Source organism: Pundamilia nyererei, unplaced genomic scaffold, assembly GCF_000239375.1.
Source record: "Pundamilia nyererei isolate P.nyererei 1_Seehausen unplaced genomic scaffold, PunNye1.0 scaffold00056, whole genome shotgun sequence".
Classification (NCBI taxonomy): Eukaryota; Metazoa; Chordata; class Actinopteri; order Cichliformes; family Cichlidae; genus Pundamilia; species Pundamilia nyererei.
Genome location: NW_005187457.1, coordinates 2,508,611 through 2,535,159, shown reverse-complemented (window position 1 = coordinate 2,535,159; position 26,549 = coordinate 2,508,611). Strand labels below are relative to the sequence as shown.

Below are 26,549 nucleotides of genomic sequence, written 5' to 3'. Positions count from 1 at the left end.
GGACGATAGAATTCTTATATCGGGATGTGAGATTTTGGTCATATCGCACAGCCCTACCTACCAAATAGAGAAAAGATCATTCCCCTCTTGTAACATCAAAATGGGGAAAAGCACCACCTATTACCAAATCTAAGCAAACCAATTTATCAGTTTTGTTTTGGCCAATTTTAGCAGCTTCACCTGAGTAACTTGTTGGCGTCTTCACACGATCCAAAGGCAGGAATGTTAAGTTTCCTGTTGATTCTTGATTCGCCACATGTAAGATAGGGAAGTTCATGTGGTTGCAAACCATCCAGAGTGAACCTTGCCTTTTGACCAGTGTCTGCTGGGACTGGCTCCAGCCCAGTTTTCCCTCCTGGCTGCAGTATTGTTCTGAACGATAGATGCATCAAGTCAGCAGAAGTAGAAGATGTGGAAATGGGAAGCAAACTTTGCTTCAGAACGTCTGACATCTCTTGATGTGTAATCTGGGAATCTCTGAGCTCCTGCACTGATATATCATTGAAACTGCAGTAAAGACCAACCCACTCGAGTATCCTGAATCAGTGTGTTTCTGTTTTAAGATTTAAGATGTCCAAAGTGCAGCTATCACATTAGAAATAATGAAAGACAGAAAGCTAAACTTTCTGCTAGCTTTCCTTTCTTGTAGCACCAGTGTTCCCTTGTGCTTATATTCAACATATAAGCAACATATGATCTGGTCTTCTTAACAAATGTAAGAAGCACTCAGTTAATCAATTTTGTGCAGAAGAGTCAAAATATACACTCGGTTACTATTATATGCATTTTATGTACCTTTTATGGGCTTGCAGACAGAATCTGATAAAGAAAGTCTAGCTTAACAATGGAAGCTGATAACCACTGCTGTGATACCCATTATCTTAAACTAGAGTTTTAGGGGTTTTCAAGCCTGGCTATGTAATGTAATGTAGCACCAAGCTGCTAACTTGTACCAAAGCTGACTCTTGTTAAGCAAGAAAGGTTCAGTAACTTCAGTAAAAGCAGGAACAACCATGTGTTTAGAAATAGACACAATGCTGGGACATTAAAGACTTACATTATCTTGTTAAAAGTTGGTACAATATAGGACTTTGAAGTGGTCCTAAGAGATAATGATCTGTCCCTTAGTCATTTAAAAGCAGGACCACAACATTTAAGGGGATAGAAACTACACAGAACACTCAAACTGAGCTTTGCCTCCATCAGCCTTTGAATTACCCATTGCATGTATGCAGCCTTGTCTGGGTTCTGTCTTTTAAAGTGTCCCTTAAATTGATTTAGCACATGCATCACAGAGTCACTGAGTGAACTGGAGGCAAAGGAGCACTCTTAAAAAGAAAAAAGAGATGCTTTGGTTAACGTTGCCAAAAAACAGAGCAGCTGAAAGTTGTATATCACTTTGTAGTGCCTCACAAGCTGATCAGAAAAATACCAAACCCTAATGAAAACTTTGTGCTGATAATATCAGCCTGCAGGCTACTAAACAGTCTGTAGAACATTTTTCTGAATATAAAAGTCAGCATGTCCCTTATTAATTTGTGCAGCTGCGTTTCTTCAAAACATTTAAATGCTTAAATCAACTATTACCTATAATCTGGATAAATCACTGCAATTACACAAAGAAAAAACACACAAATCAGAATTTGCTGGGTTCTGCAACACACTTTAGTAAGAGTTTCCATTTATTTCTGAAATTCGTGGCATCGGTTTTTCATTAAATCTGTTTTACACGACTGTGCTCGTTTCAGTGGGTGTGTGCTTATGTGCACAAGGACGACAATGCCTGAGTGTGTGTGTGTGAAACTGTGTGTACACATGTCTGCCTGAAAGATACACAGAGGAATTGTGTGTTTGTATGTGTCTGCTGCCCTGCTGATGGTGGAGAGAGCAGTGCGGCAGCGCAGATGAGATGAGATTAAAGCCAGTCAGAGGATCAATTAGAGGCAAAACATCAGACGGCTACACAGCTACGGCCAGCAACAATGAGATTAGCCCCGAGGTGGAGCAGAGAGCAGGCAACCACATCTGTGTGTGCATGTTTGTGTGTGGATGTGAATGTGTGGACAGAGACAGAGAGATGGGGGGAAAAAAGAGGAAATGAAGGGGGCTGGGGGAGGCGAGTAACACATACATTAACTACAGAAGCAAAAGGGAACAATACCTCATAAGACTTTGTTGTTACACTATCTCTTTCCCTAAATCTCCATTTGCACTATTTGCCTATTTGCACTACTCTGCCTGGTTTACACCCAATGTCATTTACCCATTATATTGTATATTGTATAGCTTTCTTGTTATATGTAAAATTGTATTGTATTTATTTATTTAAATTTTTACTTTTTAATTATTTTACCTGCATTTTTTTTAATCACTCTTATATTTAAATGTTCATTTGCTTTTTTATCTAGGGATTGAGAGTAACGTAGTTTCTATTCTCTGTATGTCCTGTACATGGGGCAGAATTGACAATAAAGTTGACTTTGACTTTGACAAAGCATGAAAAATTCTGGTTTATTTCAGTTCAGGTTTTGTTTTTAGGGAACATGATACCATCATTTCAATCATGTTACGTGTTGAGATTTCAAGTCTAACGGGGTTACAATCAACACCAGTCAGCAACTGGATTTGATTGCACTGCGCACTTTAGGGTTTCACCAACATGTCCTTCAAACTGAACTAAAAGAAAATGTTTTTTCCAGATATGATATCCTAATTTGAAGGATGGCGTTATCTGTCTGTGCCAAAATTGTGCAAATCACGGCTGGAAAAAATTACATTTTACGATCCATTAGCACGGCAAAAGTTTTGTTTGCTCACTTAGTCCAATCTCCTCCTGCTGCAGGCTTCGCGGCTCTGTAATAACATCACCCAACTTCCTTCTTTGTTCGCTGACAGACAACAGCCTTTGTTCCAGCAAACACTAAAGGGACATGTCGCTTGATCATTAAGGCATGCTTTTTCAGGGCATTTGCTGAAACAACTGATGCCGTCCGTTTTCTTCGAAGAAGAATCTAATTAAGGGAGTTGTTGGACTGTTTAGATGAGTTTGGAAAATTAATAATGTAACTGTCAGATTCCCAAACAAAGGAAACATTTTTCAAGAGAAGCACAACGACGGCGTCACTTCTTTGCTAACTGAAATCATTTGCAAGCAATTTTAAGAAAATCTATGAAAATGACTTGCTGTGCAAAAGGGAAGATGATGAAGGGTAGGGAGGAGGTAGAGTGAAAATACAAAGAAGTTGCACAACAACCAAAATCTACATTAGTTAAAAACAGTGAAAAGATGGCATTTTGTGTCAACCATCAGCTCTGACGCGCAGCACACACAGCTTAACTCACCATGATATAATGGCGCTGCATCTCTGACTTCTCACTGGCCAACTTGTCACACTCGAGCTTCAAACTGGAGAGAGAGGGAGGGGAGAGGAGAGGAGGACAGAGTCAGACCTTGTTATTCAGCTCGACAGTCTTCCTTCTAAAAGTGCTGACACCAGGTGACTTCTACCCCCCTTCATCATCATTACCTCCACTTTCACCGGCAGCACTGTCATCACTTTCATCATTGCTTCAACCGCCACCATCATCATCAGCAGCAGCAGCAGCACCACCTCCGTTCTCATCATCCCCCGCCACCATTTTCATCTATATCATCGCTGCCAACTGCATCATCATCATTAGCACCATCATCATCATCATCATCCTCGCCTTTATTAGTCAGTGGCAGCGTGTTCGCCACACCTGACATGTGTCAATTGACAGGAGGAGGTCAAACTCCCTCTGAACTCCAGAGACGAGCCGAGCCAAAATGTCTGCTCACTAAATCAAAGAAGAGGCAGCGAAGCAAAAAGTCTAAATATAGTGTTGACGCGTTCTCTGCGACCCTTTCCCTGCGACAGCCATTAGCTGTAATCATGTCAGCGTTGATGTCACGCGAGGCGACAGGACAAAGGAGGATGCATCAACAAGTCAGCCTGATTGTCAAATAAAAACGACAGAGGTGGGAAAAAAAAGAGCCCCTCTGTGATTTTGATTGAAGCAGCCTTTTATAGCGTGTCAGTCACAGGCGGAATCATCCGATGTGAAGCGTGGGTAAGACTCATCAAAATATGCAGACACACATGCTAGATAGGTTCAGATTTAGGATAAGTCTGTAACCTGTTTGATGGTGTGTGTATATTTATGCAGGGTTGTTCTTCGCAGCTGTCTGCAGGAATGACAGCTCGATTATAGCGAGCGATGGCTCAGTCTTTGCCGCTGTTAGTCTTAACTGGCAGACTGAACACCGTGTTACACACAGGCAATAATGTAAGCTTACTCATACACACAGAATTGTGCTGCTTTTTCTATACTTACTGTAGCCACTGCAGTGTAGACTGCAGCTAGAGCCTCCACCCTTGCCCTGACTTTAAATACAAAAACCACAATATAATGAAAAAGTATTAGTATTAGTATTAGTATTAGTATTGTGATAGGATGCCACCACAAATCCAGTCAAGAAATTTCCATGGTACTAAATATTCTACAGTCAGCCGTTAGAGGTATTATAACAAAGTGAGTGCGACTGGGAATGACAGCAACTCAGACATGAAGTGGAAGGTCCATGTAAAGTTACAGAGCGGGGTCAGCAGATGCTGGGCACAGCACAGTGCACAGTGCACGCCAACTTTCTGGAGAGTCAATCGCTACAGACCTCTAAACTTTACGCGGCCTTCAGATTAGCTCAAGAACAGTTCGCAGGGAGTTTCATGGAACGGATTTCCACAGCAGCTGAGGGAATTATGGAAGGGGTTGTATTTCAGGAGGTGGGCTCAACCCCTTAATTAATAAAAGGAACTCTTAATGCTTCAGCATCCCAAGACATTTTGGACAATTTCATGCTTCCAACTTCGTGGGAACAGTTTGGGGATGCCCCTTTATTGTTCCAACGTGGCTGCAGACGAGCGCGCAAGGTAAGATCCATGAAGACATGGTTGAGCGAGTTTGGCTTGGAAGAACTTGACTGATCTTCACAGAGTACGAAACCTGATTTGGATGATTTAGAGCAGAGACTGTGAGCCAGGCCTTCTCGCCCAACATCAGTGTCTGACTTCATAAATGTGTTACTGGAAGAATGGTTAAAAAAAAGAAAAGAAATTCCCATAAACGCAATTCTAAACCTTGTGGAAAGCCTTCCCAGAAGAGCAGAAGCTGTTATAGTTCCAAAGGGTGGGCTGACATCATATTAAATCCTATGGATTAAAAACGGGATGTCACTGAAGTTCATATGCGTGAAAGCAGAAAAGTGAATACTTTTGGCAATAGAAAAAGCAAGTTTTCACAGTACTATGCACGGCTGTGACCTCCTTATTGCTTCTATAGGAAGTAGGAGTTTAAGTAGCAGCCAGGTGCTGCTAATCAAAAGAAATTTATTAACTCATCAACCAAGAGCTACATCTCAGTCTCCAGAGTCCTCAGATTGAATTTCATGACTATACAACTGTAAAAAGACTAAACAAATAAGGCTTGATGACAAGGCAAGGAAAGCCACAAACTCAGTGGATGAAACAGGTGCTGAGAAGCTTTCTCAATGGTTGGAATAGTTTATAATTTGTTTATAGCTGGAAAAAAAGTAAATTCTATGGAATTCACCCAAAGGTCAGCACTCCAAGGATCTTCCAGAAAAAACAAACAGAAGAGGGAACAAAGATTCATGTCTATACCACTATCCAGGACGTGTGGAGCAGTCATGAATAGTAAGATGCCCTCCTAGAGTGAACTGCAAGGATTGCTGCTAAGCAGTGAGAGTGCCTCAGGCAGCAGAAGACAGAGGTGTTAAGGAAAGGCGAAGAAGACCAATGCTGATCCATCCAAGGTACCATTGGCAGACAGAAGAAAAAACGTGCACCAAAAAAACATCCTACCAGTAGGTACAATTTACAAAAGGCCAGGATGAAGAAAAACACACATTGTTCAGATAAAAGCAGCACTGGAAGAGGCCCCTTCAGTCTAGTTCATTAAACACAACCGCAATTGTGGAAAAAAACTGCTGACTTGACTCTTATCCAGATGACAATCGTGAATCCCACAGCCACAGAAGGTCATTACTGAAAAGTGGATTTAAGCATGTTAATGGAGAGCTGACTAGAACGGAAAAGCAAAGCAGAAAAAGAAACGGACGGCTGCAACCTTGAGTGGACTGTCAAGGAAAGTTGATTCAAGAACTTGTAAGAGTTTCACAAGGAGTACCTGAGGCGGGTGTCATTGCATCATCAGCCACCACCCACAGAAATGTTCAGGAAAGGAACTTCAACTAGTACATTTCTAATATCAAAGCCACTCCTGAACCAGATGCAATGTCGCAAGTTCTTATCTGGGTTAAGGAGAAAAGGAACTGGACAGATACTCAGTGTTTCAAAGTAAATGTATCATTTCATTGGAAATCAAGGTCATAAGGAATAGAAAAAGAGTGCAGAGGCACAGAAAGTAAGGTTGGATTTTGATGTCCAGTGTGATGTTTCCACAGTCTGTGAAAATTTAAGATGCCATGTCATCTGCTGGTGATTGGCTCACTGTGTTTCTATCAAGTCCAAAGTCAATACAGCCATCTACTAGGAGATTTCAAAGCACTTTATCCTTCCATGTGTTGGCAAATGTTATGAAGATGCTGCTTTTCTTTTTCAGCAGACCTTAGCAACTGCATCCATGCCAAAACATTTGCTGAACATATTATTAATGGTCAGCAAACATTATTTTGCAGAGGTTTGTGATTGGCTAGCCATGTCCGCTGACCTGAAGCACATTGAAAATCCATTGTCAAGAGGAAAACTAGAAACAATTGATCCAAGAATAGAGATGAGCTGAAGGCTACTATCAAAGCTTCTATAAAAGTTTGGCAGTGCCACAAGCTGACCACCTCCACGCCAAGCCGCATTAATGCAATAATTTGCAGTAAAGGACCCCCAAGTACTGAGTGTATAAGTGAAATTGAACATCATTCAACTGGATTTCTCATTTTCATGAGCTATAAGAACATAATCATCAAAACTAAAACGTTAAAAAAAAAAAAATTAAAGTTTAACTTCTGGAATGAAAATTTTTATTTAGTTTTTTTTCGCACAATTGTAACTGATGATGGGATATCTGTGTTTGTAAGTAGATAGAAACATCCTCTTCTGTCTTATCTCAGCTCTCACGGTGCTCTCACAGCAGCTGTTCCTAATGTAAACGCTAACAGCCAAACAGTTTACCTTTTCCCCCCCGCTCTGTCTCCTGTGTTTCCTTTTCTGTCTCCCTTCCTTTTATATGTGTATTTTCTGTCACTCTGAACTCTGTTAACAACTCTGTAACCCTGTTACTTCCTGCTTTTTTGTTAATAAGTCACCTTGTGTGTCTTGTGTGCTGGTTTGCCTTACTGTGTTAGCATTTTCCCCTCGTCTGCTCTGCCCTCATTAGATTCACCTGAGTCTTCTTTCCCAATTAGTCTTCTCTGTGTATTTATAGATGGTCTCTTCCTCCTTTACTTGTCAGTTCATCTGAGTTGCTTGGCTGTTTTCCTGTCTGGGTTACTGCCTCTGTCTTTCTCCACGTCTGTGTTGTTCTGAAGTTTTAGCTTCTCCTTTTGGCTACTTCTTCGTTCTTCCATTTATTACCTTTAGTTTGACATTTGTCATGCCTGAGGTTTCCTTTTTAAAAAAAATCCAACCAGCCTCCCAGTATCAGCTTTGAGGTCTTCATATCAGTAACAGTTTTAATGCCCTTTATTTTTATTATTTATTTGCCATAATATTTAAACTCATGTAATGATTGGTTCTTGCTGCTGAAAACAAGGATGTCATCTTCGTGCATGACAATGTTTCTCAAGAATCCACACGTGTATAAAACAAGTAAACAGTGACCCGCTTTAAAAGAAAATCCACTCTGCAGCAATAACACTCAACATTTATCGTATCAACCATCCAACTCTTTTTATCGATACGAAGAAATTGAGAACAGTTGCAGCCAAAATGCAACCAAGCAAAATAAAGATGTGCACTTGTTGGCTGGTCCAAGCTAAGGATATCTGGTTATGACTGCTCACACCTTGGTAAGCAACAGATGTCCAACCTGATAACACTGACATGTGTGAAGGGTTTTTTTTCTTTGGGCTGGTGATTTTAATCCTTAATCCTGTTTTCGTACGAGCAGCCTCCACTCGCCCAAAATGTTCCCCTTCCCACTTACATAAAACCCTTAGCGCCATCCCTGTGTACATGCGTAGGCTGTATGGTGGGTTGTCATGACAACAGGCGTCCCCGCTGCCAGCCTACCTGGGATTGGCTCCGTGCCTCCTCTGATTGGTGCTCAGCAGCCCCCGGGCCTGCGCCACTGTTCTCAAACGACACTTTGATGGAGTTTTATTGCCGATTCTTCCGCCTCTAAATCGCTCCTGCTGTCATCTTTATTTTGATTTATGTATTCCCTGATCTATTTATGCATGTGAACGAGGGGAGGGGAGAAGAGACGGGGGAAGGAGGGTGGGCTGTCGGGTGGGAAGAAGAAGACAGCGACAGCTACAATGCTCGGTACTATACCCGGGGGAACGCCTGCGGTACATTTGCCTTTTAAAGTCTTCAGCAACAGACACACGCAGCTCAGCAGAATACTACAAAGCCTCGTCTATGGCTCCCAAGCCCCCCACCCAATCCTAGCTCCCCTCCTGAGTCAATAGGAACTGTATGCATGTTCTGTATGCTCAGACAAAAAAGGCATTCTTTCAACTGCGCCGTGACTCTCTGAAGGGGGTTAAATGGTGCTGCTCACTGTTGTGGGAATTACAAAAACCAAAGTCGAGGAAAAAGACGCACAGGGCATTACTGCAGCTTTAGAATCCCCTACAAACAAAAGCGATCAGACCAGAGCAAGGATTTTACACACAATGTGTTACTCTTTCATCTGCCTTTGCCTGTGTCTGTAACCGGCTGAGGCAAGCCTCTGGAAGGTTCTGGGAGTACAGGTACAGAGGAACAAACCAACCTCCTCAGGAAGGAAGACAGGCTTCAAAGACTCCACTCGCACAAAGAGTGGATTTCTTGATGCAGACCCCGTGGCATCCCTCCTCTTTACAACAGCTATCAAACAGATCAGTGAAGGTCGGAATTTGGAAGCACCTCAGACTTCTGGAGCTGTAGCGGTATTTAAGCAGTAAAGGAAGATCAATAGCCGAGGGTAAACGAGATTGATTTAGGTATGAGTCAATAAAGGCTTCCTTAGTGTGCAGTATGGCAATAGAGCTGAGATACTACTGAAACAAAGGCACACATCTCCATTTTTTTCTTACCACAGAAGGGTTCTCTTCGAGTTCACACTGTGTTTGGCTGCAAACATTCATCTTAAAAGTCTAATGATTTTTATTTAAATTCTTGAAGGTATCCTGCAAACAATGATACCATTTGTTGTTTTTTAAAGTGAAAATACAGACTTAACCCTGGCACTGTTATCATATTTTGTTAATTCTTTGTATTCATCCATCCATCCATTCGCTTCTGCTTATCCTTTTCAGGGTTGCGGGTGGCGCTGGAGCCTATCCCAGCTGTCATGGGGCAAGAGGCGGGGTACACCCTGGACAGGTCGCCAGTCTGTCGCAGGGCCAACACACAGGGACAGACAACCATTCACACTCACATTCACACCTAGTGGCAATTTGGATTATCCAATTAACCTATCCCCACAAGCTGCACGTCTTTGGACGGTGGGAGGAAGCCGGAGTACCCGGAGAGAACCCACGCAAACACGGGGAAAACATGCAAACTCCACACAGAAATGAACTGGTGGAATTGAACTCAACACTCTCTTCTTTGTATTCGATTAAATTTAATTAAGAGGACGTGATCCATCCTCTGTTTGCTACTTGTTTACAATTCCTATAAAATTAATTATCACTATTATTATCTGAATTTATTTAATATTAAGACAGTAAATGTTCTCTGAATATGCTCACAAATATAAACTACTTCGCTGTCCCTGAGTTTTAGCTAGCTGTAGAGTCAGGCAGTTTCCAAGTGTTACTGTTAGTGATTATTGATGTAAAACAAAGTGTTTAAAAAAAGAACATACATCCGCATTAAAAGCCATTCTGACCTAGAAATGGTAGGTTTTTGTTGCCACAACGCAGCTCAGTTTATGTTTAACATACCGGCTACTGGTGCACAAACACAGTATGTTCAATAAACAGAAATCCTGAAAATACACATGTACAGCCTGGGGATATATTCCTTATTAAAAAGAGCTGCACTTAACAGGCTGTCATATGTACAGCTTTTCAATTTTGTTTGCATGCAGCAGTGTTTTCACCTGTGGTATTGTGCTTGAAGAAACTGGAACTCATCCTTGATCCTGTCACAGGAATCAGAGGTTGTGAATTTCAGCTGCTGCGATGAGGCCTGCAAAAACATAGAGAGAAAAATGTTAGAGAAGAGCTACTGAGAACCATGTTGAAAGAGGAAACAAAAAAAGCAGGATAGGTGAGTGAAGGCAAGAGAAGCAAGAGACCAACGTGGAGAAATAATTAAAAACACGAACATGAAATCAAACAGTTTTCAATTTGCCACAGTCCAACGAGCAAAGCATTACGAAAAAATTGGTTGCCAAGCATGTTTCCAAGTGCGACGGGCCAAATGAAAACCCCCGAAACTGTGTGCATGCTCAAAAACAGAAACATCTAAACTTAATGTTCCTGCCAGCTTTTTAAACCCCTGCAAACGAACTGTTCTCTTACACACCCGCACACAAACCTGACCCACACAGAGATATAATTAGCCATAAATAGATTAAAACACACCCCTACTTAACCTTCAATAGACATAACCCAGACTCAGTCTGTCCTTGGTTTGGCACACACTGCTTCTTTACAGTGCTGAAGCAACCTTATGAGTTATTAGCCAGGGCCGTGATGAAAAACAGCCATGCTGTGAGCCATAACATCCTATTGATTGATGATGCATGAGGTACAATGGTAATACAAAGTGGGTAATGATTATCTTAACATTCCTTTTTGTTATTCCAGCATTCACTTTGAGTGACAGTGAGTAAACATTTAGGCCTGCTTCTTGTATAACTAATGATACTTTTATGAAGATACTTTATAAAAGTATCTTTATGGGGAATTTAAATTCCAATGCTGACGTTATGTGTCTCTGCCACACTGTAACAGTACTTGCAGTGTTTGGAAATCCCAGCAACAGCTGCTTCAAGGCACTTTATATTGTAAGGTAAAGACCCTACAATAAGACAAAAGAGAAAACTCCAGAAATCATATGAAGCCCTATGAGCAAACAGTTTGGCGACATGGGAAAGGAAAAACTCCCTTTTAACAGGAAGAAACCTCCAGCAGAACCAGGCTAAAGGAGTGGCAGCCATCTTCCATGACCGGTTCGGGGTGAGTGGATGAAGACAGGACAAAGATATGCTATGGAAGAGTGCCAGAGATAATAATAGCAAATAATAATTAAATGCAGAGCGGTGTATAAACACATTGCGAGTGAAAAAGGTTACTGAAGGAGAAACACTCCATGCTGGACACTCACTGGACTGCCCCAGGACCCTAGATCTATTGCTGCTGGTTCCTACTCTTGAAAGTAGAGTGGGTGCCTGTCTCCAGAATCCAAACCGAAAGCTGGTTCCACAGAAGAGGGGCCTGAGAGGTGAAGGCTCTGTACAATAACCTCAGTTTCATCTGAAGTTAGAATCAGAAAATTTGAGGTCATCCAGGTCTTTGTGTCTTTAAGACATTCTTGCCATTTAACTACTTGGTGTGTTATCGGGCTTCATGGATAAAGCTGGGTGTCATCAGCATAGCAGTGAAAATGTATGCTATGCCTTCTGATGATACTGCCTAAGGGAAGCATGTATAATGTAAACAGAATTTGTCCTAACATGGAACCCTGTGGAACTCCATAATTAACCGTAGTGTGTGAAGAGGACTCTCCATTTACATGAACAAATTGGAGTCTGTTAGATAGACATGATATAAACCACTGTAGCACAGTACTCTAGCGTGCTCTAATCGCTGTAATAAAATGTGATGATCAACAGTACTGAAAGCTGTACTGAGATCTAGCAGGACAAGCACATAGACGGGTCCGCTGTCAGAGGCAGTAAGAAGATCATTCGTAACCTTCACTAAAAGGTGTTTCAGCCAAGACAGCAAGTACTGTTATGAATAACTACAGAGACTATGTTGTAACTTACCCACATGCTAACAAAACAGGTATGACATAGTAGGGCACAGACACAGGATTTCTGAGAATTTCCCCTGTGCTGTCTTGGAAAGAGGATATTGGAAGCGGATACTTTGAGTGCTGTGGGCAGGGTTTCCATGGGGCAGGCTTGCTCCGACGTGTACTTTGGATGCTCAGTGATGTTGGGATCTGTGCCTTTAACTCTCAAGTCATTCCTGAGGATTCTGGCTGGAAGCGCTGTCTTGTGGGTGCTTCCTTGGTTTCCAAAAAGTTTAAGATGGGTGGTATGTTTCAAGGTAAAAATCACATTAAATTCCACTACTCAGGGTTTCCCTTCAGATGACTTCATTTGAATTTGCTTCAGTCGCTGTTTTTTTATGTTGTAGCCAAAGTCATGTTAAATTAGCATACATAAAATAACACAATGACACTGTCTGTTTGGAGCTAATTTGGAGAATCACCTGACAAGGTTGTTTTTTCACCACATTAATACAAAAAAATAACAGATTTGGTTATGGTGACGAGGACCATTATCTGTGTTTCACTGTTGTCTTTTTTAAGATTCATTTCTGGCATTCTGCCTTTATTGATAGGAAAGCACCGAAAGCAGACAGGAAAGCAGGGAGGGGGGAATGACACACAGGAAATGGTCTGAGGCAGATTCAAACCCAAGCTCCTGCAGCAGCCTTCAGCATAAGCAGTGTCAGCTCATCTCTGAGATATTTTGCCGCCACTGATGCCTTTAAAAAGAATCTTAAAAGTTCATTTCTTGGGAGGCAAAGGTTACATGGGTTGATTATCTGTTTCACTGGCAAAAGACGATTAAAGACAGTAAGGCTACCTATTTAAAAGTTTGTGTTACTTTAAAGTGGTTTAACTCAAAGCCATGTTTTAATGCCCAGAGTGGCCACAATTAACCTGCCACACTGAAAAAAGAAAAAAGAAAACAAAAAACAGAGCGTTTTAGATATACTGTGATTGAAATGACAACCATGTCATGTCAAAGACACATTGGGCTTTTTAGCAAACAACATCTTTTGCCTAGCCTGGATGTTTCCATTAGCCCTTATTGTAATTCTCTCCACACTACATTCCCCGGGCAGCAGTGGATGCACTGGTTGTGTGTTGGAGCACAGAGAGCATCAAACCCAAATAGGGACAAAATCTCATTATTTCTCAGCAGGCTGCATAATGGGTCATGTGGGGGGGGGGGAAAAAAAAGGAACAAAAGACTTTTTCCACACTGCGATCGAGCAGGTACAAAAAACCATCAGAATTCTGATTGCAGCACTTACAGGAAGCTAGCCTGACATTGTTAGGAATGACCTGTCGCTTTGTACCCCGCTCACCACGACATGCCGCTCAGTCTCATTTTTAACTGCAAATAGCCTCCTCTGCATTCATAGAACAATAGACTGAGACTATACGAAGCAACAAGATAGCTTCAGGTTGTAAGAGCAGATCTATTTGATTCACAGGATAAAGTTTTTTTGTTTCTCTTTTTTTGTTAATGGCTCAGTAGCGAGTACTCTACCGTGGTTTTAAGTAGGGAAGGCATTCTTTCAGGGTAACAACATTTGGTATCCTGTACATGCATGAAATGCGTTTCGTACTATGGCCGCAAAACATTTGGAAATTCAGAAGCGCTAAGGTCGGAAGAGGCACAGGCACTTAAGACTTTTATTTAGAAAAACATAAAACGTGCAGTCCTGTAAAACTCTGACAGTGACCTCGGCCATTACACATCCAAATGGTACGAGAAGCCCTGACATTATAATTCTGCCTACAGACACAAAAAACCCCCAATCCCAAACAAACCAGTCTGCTGCTTGGAGACGGAGGCTTCGACTGTAAAGAAGAATAACCTTTTCCATTATCTCTCTAGCCAGTACGGCATGGACCAAGCTCAGCAAACAACAGCTCAGCTATATGGGCCTGTGCCACACAGAGCCTGTGTCAACACAAGGCACTTGGCTAGAGGCAGCCGTGAAGCTCACACTGCACTGTGTGTCCATGCTTGTGTGTCTATGTACAGGTTGCCCCCTGTGCCAGAGGGCAGAGCTGTTGCTCAAGATCCGATTTCCTCAATGTGAACTGTAATATGCAAGCGTTTAACATGCCAAAGAGTCAGCTGCCCCAGGTAGCTGAAGAAGAGAAAAGAAGTGGAGGCAGAAGGAGGAAAAATAAGACACAGAAAAAGCAAGAAAAGGAGCAAGAACTTTCTAAGGCTACATCCACACTAATGCGTTTTCAAACGAAAACGCGTCGTTTTCTCTCCGTTTTGGCCTCCCGTTCACACTGAGACGACGTTTTCCTCAAGGAAAAAAATGCAGCGTTTTGGAAACGCTCTCAAAAACGCATTCATTTCAAAATGGAGCTGCCCCGTCGCAGTGTGGACGCTCGAAAACGCAGACTTTCTAAAACGATGCCGCATTTTAGTCATGTGACCAATTAAACAAAGAACAGCCTACCAGCATGAAATAAAAAAATCAGCTTTTGGCTGCCATAGTTATAACATGTCACTTAATAAACTAAACTGGATAAAGAAACAGCGATGATAAATCTATGTGACATATCAGGCAAGATAATGAAAATGTCACATTAAAAAAGTCCTTTTTAGTTTAGTACATCACACACAGCACACTGAAGTCGCTGAGGACAAGTGGCTCAGTTTCACCAAAAATGACAAACAAACAGTGTCTGACAAATATTGCTCCTCCACATTTACAGCAGCCACAGCCTGAATGACAACATCTGCAGCCTGCACGAACCTGACGCTTACTAACTTATCAACTTTGACTCCAAATCGCTGATGACATTTTCACATCTGATTGATAATTCTGCTTCTTGAGTAATTATTCTACACTCTCTACTTTCAGCTTGATATTTTTCATTTTATTTCATTTATTTGTGCAGCAATGGCAACACTGTCATTTACCCCAGTGCATCATATGACCCTAAGGGAAAGAGATTTGACTATATTACTTGCAGCGCTGGGTGTAAATATTGTAATCACATTACCTTTTTCAGTAATGCATTACTGTACTAAATTCAGTAATTAATTTTCAGTTACAATTATTAGTAAATTTAGTTTCTAATTAGTTAAATGCATTGCAAAGTCTCTTCAGTTTCTCCAGAAATGTAAAAAAAAACCTCAATCAGCTTATTTCAGTTCATGTGCCTGCAGGAGGAAAAAGGTGGCGTGATCTAAAGCCTTTAAGGCGGGGAGATATTACTCTTATTTACTTTTATTTGTATTGCATAAAAGGACATGGTGATGGTGAAATGCAAACTGTGTCGTATGTAGGAAGGTAGATAGACTTAATGGTTGGCAGCTGTCAACAAGTGGCTGCATAAGCCAATATAGCTTTAAAAGAAAAAAAATGCTTCAGAGTTTTAAATATATTTTAAAACTCTACAGCAAAATCAAACCCTTTTTCTGATAAGACATCCAGCGAAGTACAAGAGCTATGAGCACAGTTCTCACAGTGCTAGTGAGAGATTTTTACCACTCTACAACCAGAGTATGTAGGGCTATCCGAGCGCCATGAAACATACACTGTTAACAATGTTTATTATCTCTTTCTCTGTCAGTGACTAAAACAAGGTGCTCTATGGGGACCTGAGAGCACACAACAGATGGATGCCCATAATGTTAATGAAATACTGCCGTAATATTGTGACACATGCCATCTGCGGTGACAAAAAAAAAGGTGCTTGCATGCTGCGTGAGTGGATGTGTTTGTCCAAGAGAGAGCTGGGCTAATGCATGTGTGTGTGTGTGTGCGCGTGCGCGTGCGTGTGTATCATTTTGTTTGTGTTGCAGGGGGATAGCCTAGACAGCGTAAATGGTTGAGAGGATGTGTGTGTGCACATCTGTGTGTGGGGTGTGATAAGCCTCTATATATGGTGCTTGGCTGCCAGAGGAACAAATATTCACTGCCATGAATCATACACAAGGATAAAACAGCCCACACACACACAAATTTGCATAATACACACACACACACACACACGCGCACACACATGTGCGCACAGCACCTAAATGTAGGACAATCTCTAATTTGATTCTGCCCTGCTCCTTTGAGACGTAATTAAAGCATTAAAAAGCTTTGTGCGCTGGTGAGGCAATTGAGACAGTCTTCAGCGAATAAATGGGATTCATCGTTTCAGGAAATTGCTGCCCCACCTCCATCCCCCACCCACCAACCCTAAGCACACTCATCGCCCACCCCCGCCCCTCCCCACGCACCCACCCTTCCTGGCCTCATCATCTGGTCCAATCCATGTGAAGTCTACTGTGAACCATAATGTCTATTTTAAATAAGAATCAGGCAAAGGCCGTTTCTGCTCCACGGATCAGTCGACAAAAGCGATGGCAAAGGATGGAGATTACAGAGGGCACTCAGCTTTACGCACACACACATAGATCACACTACAGTGATTAGACACACCAACAATACAAGAATACAGTGGAGCATTTAGACACACAAACAGAGCGGAGACAGCAGCATGTATCCACACACACACAGTGATGCACGCACGCACACAAACACACACACACACACACACAATAACAGCAGGATACATTGGAAAACATCCTCCTCAGTATAAATCCTGCCTGAGGGTAGCAGCAGTGTGGGGATTGTATTTCCTGGAGCACTGCCTAACTGTTTACATCTCAGCCGGAGTGTGTTTCTGTGTGTGTGTGTGTGTGCGTGCATGTATGTGTGTGCTGGGGGCAGGGATGAAACCTTGGCATTGTAATCACTCACTAATGACTGGATGTTATCTCACTCCCACTTTTAAATGAATGCAGAAGATCCACACTGACGAACAGTTGGCCTATTTTTCAATGCCAGGATGTGTTTGCTCCATAGCAACAGTCTCAAGGATGCCATTTGAGCCATCCGGCTTTTCTGTCCATCACAGATTCCCACTGCCTATCTGAGTGTGGAGTATAGGCATATTATTATTCTTCAGGCGTGACGTTTTTTTCTACGTGACTGAAAAGAACAAGTGTTTCCATCTGATTTTTTTTTCTGCTGAAAGCAAAAAATAAAGAGTATTCTTTTTTTAGCTGAGTCTGATGGTGAGATTATACATTTTATGGGTAATTTACTGCTGGCAGTATGCATGTGGGCGATGCCCCAGTTCAACTTACTTTCACACCAAGTACAAGTGCTTACATTTAGACATATCTTAATACCAAGGACTCAATAATAATGCAAATTTTCAACCATAAAAGTGAGAAGCACCCTAAAAATCCAGAGATAATGTACACCAAATACTCGTCATGAATCTGAATCTGTAGGCTCTGTATGATTCTGAAACCAGCACATATACCCTGCCATGTATTTTACTGACTTTATGCAACAGGAATAAGTAAAGACAAATAGATAATACACAGGAAATACAACAATAAAACTCAGTGCTTTTTTTAAATACAAACACTTCATGACTATAAAACTGATATGCACCACCTGTGTACTACTCTCACACCTGCTACAGCCACGTTCACTGACTGCAGTAGAAATGCGGTGTTGGTGCATCCATTCTGTGCGCTGTCATGATTTAAAATCAATGGGAGATTTCCTCAAGAGCAAAGACGGTGACATAAGTATAACTTCCAGCTGGAAGAGTGTGTGGAGTCAAAGTCTGTAAACTTTCTGGCAGCTTTGATTAAATTTGATGATTTTATACAAGCAGTTTTTATGCACTAGTATTCACTGAAATTTAACTCAATTTAGATAGCATGTCAAACCTGTGTGTACAGCTGCTTTATAATGCTACAGTCACACCAGAGAAAGCAGCAGTCGGAGACCGCAGAACAACAAAAGTATTGCAACGGTGTGAAAAAATAATTTGCAAACGCACCGTCTTTGAAATAGCCGTTTCAACGATTGAGTCAGTCTATGATTTAATGGGGAGAAGTTGGCAGTTAAGTGCAATCTGTTTGTGATTTTAAAAAAATCTGCAAACCTGTGGCTTTCAACAGAGAAATTCACATTAACTACTTGCATTCGGAGTCCAGCCAGTAATGCACGGTAGAGCAGGGCGATATGACCAAAAATATTCATCACGATATACATTTGAAAATTTGCGATAACGATATAACTGATGATATAATTGACACTAGACAAAATACTTTACAACTATTCAACTTTATTAGTGCAAAGAAGATCATCAATGTATTTTCACTTGGATGGTACTAGAGCCATATTTCATCCACAGCGTTTTTTAATATTAGGCCATTTTCACTGTGTTGAATAGAATATAGCCAAACCTTCCAACCCTTTTTTTTTTTCCTTTTTTCTTTAGAATTGCAGTCTCCGTTTATTAGATTAGCTTAAAGTGGCTAAGCTACAAACCGGCATACACATGACGCGCTAGAGCCATAAATCGCCCCATTGAAACACATTATAAACGCTATTTTTCACTGCACAATTATTACCATTAACGTAGTGGCGATGGCTTACCTTTCGTTTTCGTTCTGTAGTTAGGACCTTAGAATTGTAATTTTTTTATTTGGCCACCGGGGTGGCGCCCTTGCTTCACATTTGACCCCTGCTGGAAAACAGCGGGCTGCTTAGACAGACCTGCGGAAAATGAAGCCTGACTCCCGGCGTGCAGCAGCGGCTTCGCCCGCTGATCGGGCGGGACCATTTTTTGGTCCCCAGGTCGGCGAGAGGGTGCATTTTTTTTTTCAATCAACGGGAAATGACGTATTTGTTGTCACGTGGTATCGGCGTGTGTGCTGGAGAAAGGACTCCGACCCAACATGCCCCCGGTGATGGTAGAGAGTTACACCGGAATAAGGCACTGCTTTCGGCTTAACGTAGCAGGGCTGGCCGCCTGGAGACTATTTTCTGCTCTTGCGAAAAAAAAACCAAGTCGATCGAAATTAATGTTAGTGCCATTCTTTGGACCATCTAAAGGCCTAATTAAAAGTACAATAAAATATAACTTTCAAATGTATTTTATGGAAAATATTTCATTTTTTCGTTTTTTTCGCCAAAAAAGCTGTGCGCTCATGTGACAAAACCGGGATATAAAGGGTTAAAAGCCGCGAAATATAATTAAAACTTTATATGAATATTTCAGGGAGAAGTAGTTTTAAAAGTCTGACCAATTTAAAGTGAAAAAAAAATATGAATATATAATTTTTTTTATAGCACCTTTTGGGGAATTGTCCTTATTCATAAAGGTGGATGCATTTTTTTAAATGTGCTCCTGCAAAAAAAATAATGGCAGGTCAAAATGTATGTTGGTGCCAATCTTTGAACCATCTAAAGGCCTAATTAAAAGTACAATAAAATAAAACTTTCAAATTTATTTTATGGAAAATTTTTCATTTTTTCATTTTTTTCGCCAAAAAAAGCCATGCGCTCATGTGACAAAACCGGGATATAGAGGGTTAAAATCCACGAAATATAATTAAAACTTTAGATGTATATTTCAAGGAGAAGTAGGTCTAAAAGATTGGCTAATTTAAAGTGGAAAAAAATATTAATGTATAATCTTTTTATAGCACTTTTTATGGCGTGGTCGATTTTTGGCTCTAGGACCTCATAAGGGGTACTTTTTCTAAGACCATCCAAGTTAAACAAGCAGCTGTTTTTTATGCATTAAAGTTATATTTAAAAAAAATTAACAGTGCAAATGCAAATTCCTCGCTGACAGTTTAACCAAAAGGTGTTTCCAGTGGAAACTGGCCGACATATCCTCAGCATAACCATGTATAATATCCACAAAACTTAAAAAGAGCTTATACACACACAATACGGTAATATTATGTTGAAGCACAGTGAGGCGCCTGACTACGATAGCCGTAATGCTCCAACAATCCATCAAGCGGTGCGGGTTCGTAGCAAAATCGTACTGAAACATTTGACAGATTTTCGAGCGCCGTGTACATAAAATCATTTCGAGGTCAGTAAACACAACCAGAATTCATACAGAAGGCACACGGGATTATAAGGGGCTCTGTCGATTTTCAGAAAAATCAAAGGATTGATTTTAAGTGTGCCGTATTTTCCAAAAAACACGGTAATAACGACGGCCCACTAGCATGCGCTACCAAAAATAGTGCTTTGTTGTGTATCTGACGGACGAAAGCCAAACCAGTTCCACACCACTGAAGTTGCAGCATTTTTACAAACCAATTCTGGTTCATCCGTTTCATTCAACGATCCGCTTTCGCTCTTCTCATTCTGCGTCGCCGCCATGTCCGTATGTAAACAAAGGCACTGTGCATGCGCGTTTTACCCATATTCTATCGCGATATTTCATTTTCTTATCGTTGCCCAACATTACACCAGTATTACCGTGAACGGTATGATATAGCCCAGCCCTAATGCACAGAACTGAAACAGAAAGTAAGAAAATCCTCCGCCTTTAGTGATGAAGTTGCTGCAGTATGGCAATTTAACTGCAAAAAACCTTGCTTTTACATAGGAATATAACAGGCTGACAGCCACCTGACCTTATGGCAAAGGCACAGATCGCAGAAGAGTTTCACTCATTGACTCAGACTGATTCCAACATGTGCTGTAAACAATGTCTGTCTGCATTTATAAATATACATGCAACCCATCGCCCATTTGTCTGAGCACGACTGCAGTCATTCCACTTTCAGCATCATCCCGTCTCTTTGTACTGGTGAAACGAACGCATGGTGTGTGCGTTTATTTGGGCAAACGTTTCAGCAAAAATCCATCCTGACATGATTCACAGAGCCTTTGAGGGCTTAAGCTTTTTGCTAATACACGAGCAGCAAACAAGATCACATCCTCCATCTAAGAATAGCTCCAACCAAACAATTCCATCTAAATATCCCGGATTAGTGTTTGGACTAAAGCATATGAGCCCAGTGATCTGAGAGAGGGACAGGGCTAACTGGCCCACATCCAAGCTCACCCCCAGCCAACTCTGTCTGGGCCAAAAGGAAGCCTCGCTATGTTAGCGGCTAAGTGTGTGTATGTGTATCAGAGAGGAGAGGCTGAGGAATAGGATTGTGTCTTCAGCCGCTCTGGACAGGGGCTTTAGAGCACGGGGAGAGCCTAATCCTGTTTCGGCCAGGAATTTGATTTTGATTATTATCTCTCACAAACCAAGCAGAGGCTTACCCCCATTTCTGCAGCATTATCCCCACAACACACAAGCACACATACACACACACCTCCCTCTTGCAGCCCAACAGATTTGACCTCGTTAAGACGCTTTAAAGGGGATTATTCTACTTTTATCACTTCGAGAGAAGTGCCCTTGCAAACATAGGCTTGGCATGTCTTACCTTCCCTCCCCATTCTGAACTATCTTGACCCCCCCTGGCAAGGCCAGCCAAGTACACAGTACAAACACATACAAACACGACAGTTATAGCACACTGCCCTGCAAACACAGATGCACCTGTGTACAAAAATATAGTACACTATACCCACACGCACGCAGGCTTGTACACAATAAGACCTAACATAAGGTGGGGGAGGCATAGTGTAACACACACACACACACACACACCACAGGAAAAGAGTGCAGAGATTGCAAAGCCAAGGGAAATGGGCAATTTGTCAAAAGTGGGGAAAGTGGTGAGGCCGACAGTACTGTGGGTTTGGAAACCATAGCTGAGATTAAAGCCAGACTCGCAGAAGGGGGGCTTTAAGATTACACCCAGTATGGCTGTGTAGATGATTGATGCCTGCTTGTAAAAACCAAGGTTATTACTTACAACAGCCAAAGAAGGAGAAAAAAAACAGGAACTAAGAAGGGAAGATTAGATAAGTTTGCAACAAGTTAACAATGAAAGGAGAAAGCTGGAGCTCTGACATTTGGGCAACACCGGGGGAACTCCAAAGTTCTTTGGCACATATTGTTTTCTATCAGAGTATTGTAATTTCAAGTGTATGCTGATGAGCTCTATTTGATTTCATGTTTACGCCAACAGCATGCAAATTAATTTTTTATAGTAATGGGACCAGGACAGACTGAACAAGGGAGGTTCTCATTGCCCTGCTCTTGAATGAAAAGGCTGTTGGTGGGGATGTGGTAGCATATTGTTTCAGTCATGGCCTTACCGCTGTTAGGCACACAAACAGAACAGCTAATTCTCCTTTGCGCATTGGCAGATCTGCGGGCTGTGGCCAGGCAGGGGCAATCAAGCCGCCTCCCGTCGAGCCGCTTTGTTCCAGCCCATCGCACCGTTCTGCTCTGGGGAAGGTTTACCCCACCCACCGCCACCCTCCTTTCTTCCCACCTCCCACACTCTCCTCCTAGGAAGCAACTGCTGAATACTGATGCAGTTCCTCACTACATCCCCCCAACATTAACTCCCACATGAGAAAACCACACACGCACTTTAAGAGGAACTTGCGAACATGCATGCAAAGACACACACGCACAAAGTCATTACCACATTTTTTTGTGTGGAAACGCACGCACGCACACACACACAATTTGTACACATGCTAAAAGAGAAGAATGTATACAGACAATAAAAGGACATCCCACGTCAACAAAGCCGTCTATTACTTGTGAATTTGTAACCTTGACATGCAGGCCTCGTCCGTGAAGGCAATGCAGCAGAAATACACGCATGCACACTCAGAAACACACACATCAGTGTCTCCCGCAGGTTTGAGCGAAACCAACAACAGGACATCTGTTTTTGTTTATGGTCACATTCTTTCTGGTAAATTTGCTGTGGTACTTTGTGTAAAGCAAAGCAGCCCGAGCTGACAAAGTGATGCACCGACAACTCAACTGGCAAGTCTCATGCTTCTGCGGATCCTTTAGTTTCTGTATTATAATCATACAGAACCAGAATGTCAATGACGCAGTCCCTCATCTGGCTTGTGATCCATCACAATTCATAGGTTACTGCAATGTGTGAAATACATAAGGAAAGTTTTGTTTTCATTGGTTACCTGTATTGGACTAAGTGACAGTAAGAAAAGACACCGAGAAGCTAAATAGGCTCACAAAATCTGACCAGTACTCCTGTAAAATGGAAAAGTGATCGAAAAAAGACAAATATGACCTTGAGCACATTTTGGATAAAGACATTTATCATCATTTTGTGATCAGTGTGTTCAAGTTTCAAGGAGGAATACTGAATCTTGTGAATTGGAGTCAGATAGATGGACAAATAGACAGATAAGAGATGGATAATTGACTCCTCGCCACTAAAGAAGTTTAGGGGAGGAGCTAAAATGAAAATAGTTATTATGAAATATATTTTCATTTTAAAATTACAATTATTTTATTTTTTAATGACAGTAACTGTAACACATACAGCACATAACAAGCATTTACGAGCTCTCTCATAAAGGTTTAGCCTTGCTTGTAACTTAAAAATACGGCATTAGTTGTTTATTTCTTTCCTCAGAATCGGTGGATAATCATGTTAATTTCTCTTTATTTATTTATTTATAAAATCACCACAAGGTGAGAGTTTTGTAACTGATTGGCCCAGCAGGGAAGTGCATCATTTATAGAGCGGTGACACGTTTTCAGTCCTCTTGATTCAGTACTTTGTTCAAGCCATATGCTTCTCTGGGGTGCCATAAACTCCAAGGTGCTTGTGCGTTTGTTGTTATACATAATATACTTAAAACATATTCCTCTTTGCAGAAATACTTATGAATCCTTTATCGCATTTAAAAAAAACTAACAACTGCATGGAAACGTCAATAACTTTTTTAAAGTTCAAACTAACTAATGTACAGTATGCTTTAGCTTTGGCTAAACTGCAGTGGAAACAATATTGATAAAAGCCAAAAGAGGCTGAAACTGACTCAGAGCATAAATCGTGATGTGGGTGAAGAATCTGAATCACCGAACACTACAGCGTCTGCTCAACTGAAGCAGCAGCAAACTAAAATAGCATCGATGTTTGTATGATGAGAAAACGCTAACCGTCAACAATTATTACATGAAAAACTATAAACAGTACAGTGATAACGTTTTCAGCACTGTCATTCCACAGCAAGAAGATTTCGACTTTTAATCCAGACTGGGGTTTCGCATGTTCTCCCTTTGCATGCATGGGTTTCCTCTGAGTGCTCAGGTTAAATCCATGTTAGGTTAACTCGTGCTTCTAAAATAGCCAGAAGTGGCAGACAAAGTGCTTTAAGTGTATAGAATGAAGCAATGTGTGAATGTATAAATGTGGGTTGAAGTTGAAAGTGCTTAGAGTGGTCAGCAACTCCAGAAAAGCCCCTATATGCAAGCTAGTCCATTACCATGTTGTTTATAACGTCATCTTTTTCAGTCTCAATTTATCTTAATGCACTCAACTTTAATATTTTCCCAACAGTAGTGAATTAAAGTTTACATTAATCTGCCTTTTCTTCACCCCATTTCACAAAAACATGGTCATATTTTTCTAGTAACTTGTCAAACTGATGACGTGCAAAAGACAACTTATTTATGGAGTCAAACACAAAGAAGGCATACATGCGGGGAACTGCAAGGTATGGGGTTGAAATGGCAATCATGAACCACAGAACCCCAGTTACCCCTATGCTATCATCAAGGCAAACCCAAATACAAATCAATTAAGTGAAGCCACTGATCTATTAACTTTGTTTGTGCTGTTGATGCCTTTTTGAGCATTTTTAATGCAGCTATCTAACTAATAATATAGCTTCTTGTGTAAAGTTCATCCAAGAAGTTTTGGTCAGTGAAATTGTAATTAGATTAATCAGATGTGTCTTTGCATTGCGCCCCTCGGCAGTTCAAACACCATGGACCGATCGTCACTCTTCTTCTACTTCTGGGAATTCTGCCTGAAGGGTCCATGTGTATAATTAATACACTGCAGTGCAGTTTCTCAGTCTGTGTGATCATATAAAATTTACAGGAACGCAGACGTCTGCACGGAGCCTCGCACACACAGTATGTGGACAAAATTTATGTCACCCAAGCACACTCTAGCAGGTTTGCAGATACAGAAACTATGACAGGTCTGAAGCACCTTACTTCTTGTGCAAATTAGAGCAGCACCGATTGCAATTTCCTCAGCAAATTATGATTTCTGATTATTTGCTATCTGCCAATTATTCTTATTCTTTCTAAGAACTAAAACTGACAGCCTATACAACACATATACTTTATAACTTCACTAAATAACAGGACATTAAACCTTTCTCTCGGATTCATGCGGCTCCGTAATTTTTCTCATAACTGTTTTTATCCTTTGCTCAGACTGAGGCTGTTAGTTTGTGGCTGGCTCAGAGTTCTGGATAGCTCTAGTTTCAGCCACTTTTTCTTTGTTAATTTCTATAAAATGTCCATGTTTAAGTGACTCATTAGGTTTGATGTCACGAACATTTATGCGGTTTTCTCTGCTGTTTACTTTAGTGAAATGTCTGAGTCTTCACTCAGTTCCAAGCTAACAACAAAGTAAGTGGCTTTAAGTGTGTGTCCAACTATTTGCCTGTGCGGCTTTGTGGCATAACACAGACTAGCGCTTTAATGGTCATATGAGCGGAGAGCAGTGGAAACAGACCAATTCTTGTCTCTGGACAGTCAACTGGTGAATCTCTAATCCAAATATAATAATTTCTTGCTCAAAAAAAGAACATGGCAAGGCTTCAATATGCACAATACATGAATGACTACATCCATCTATTGTTTTGACTACATAGCATGTTCCCACATCTGATCTACTCTATAGGTGAGCAGAAACGGTTCCTTCTACAACCAAACACATAAATGGGTTGTTGAAGAAAAAGAAACCATGAAAATTATGCTGGCACTGCAGTGTTTTCTCATTTTTAGCTGGGCTTTCTGTGTTTAGAAACAAAGAAGAAAAAGGAACAGACTCAGCTCACTGTCGTCCAATGTGCATTTGCAGAGTTTGGGAAGCCAGCCACCAGCAGGAGGTATAAGTCAGTGTCTGAATCTGTACTCGCATCTTTTCTGCCTACTTGAGTCTAAGTCAGTATGTGTGTATGCTCAACAAGAGAAGGGCTGTACCAATCTACACCCCTCCATTTTAGCCAAACCCCAAAGCACTCTGACAATCATCCACCGTGGCCTTTCACCAAAATCAACATCACCTGTGACCCATGGCCTCTGCTCGGCCACTTAAATGAGGGGCCTCCTGCAGGTTGGTGATGTTTGGGTGGGTTGGTAGGTGGGGGGCACATGCAGGGTTGTGTTTGTCATGCTAATCAGCTGGCCTAACCTCAATGACCCAGACATCTGCTGGCCTGCGTGTGTCAAGCCCCACATTCAATTTTTTCCCCAGATACAAAAAGCAGATAAGACCCTTGAGGCTGGTAAGAATGTGTGTGTGTGTGTGTGTGTGTGTGTGTGTGTGTGTGTGTGTGTGTGTGTGTGTGTGTG

At 41.4% G+C, this 26,549-nt stretch overlaps 1 protein-coding gene across 1 annotated transcript in view; it reads right to left on the bottom strand.

Moving 5' to 3' along the window:
- Positions 1-26,549, bottom strand: part of tle5 (TLE family member 5, transcriptional modulator) — a 51,218-nt gene that overhangs the window by 16,344 nt on the left and 8,325 nt on the right. Inside the window, exons 2-3 of the mRNA XM_005734132.1 lie at positions 10,312-10,400; positions 3,343-3,406 (exon numbers count right to left, since the gene is read on the bottom strand). Coding sequence (XP_005734189.1) covers positions 3,343-3,406; positions 10,312-10,400 — 153 coding nt within the window. The remainder of the gene's footprint in view (positions 1-3,342; positions 3,407-10,311; positions 10,401-26,549) is intronic.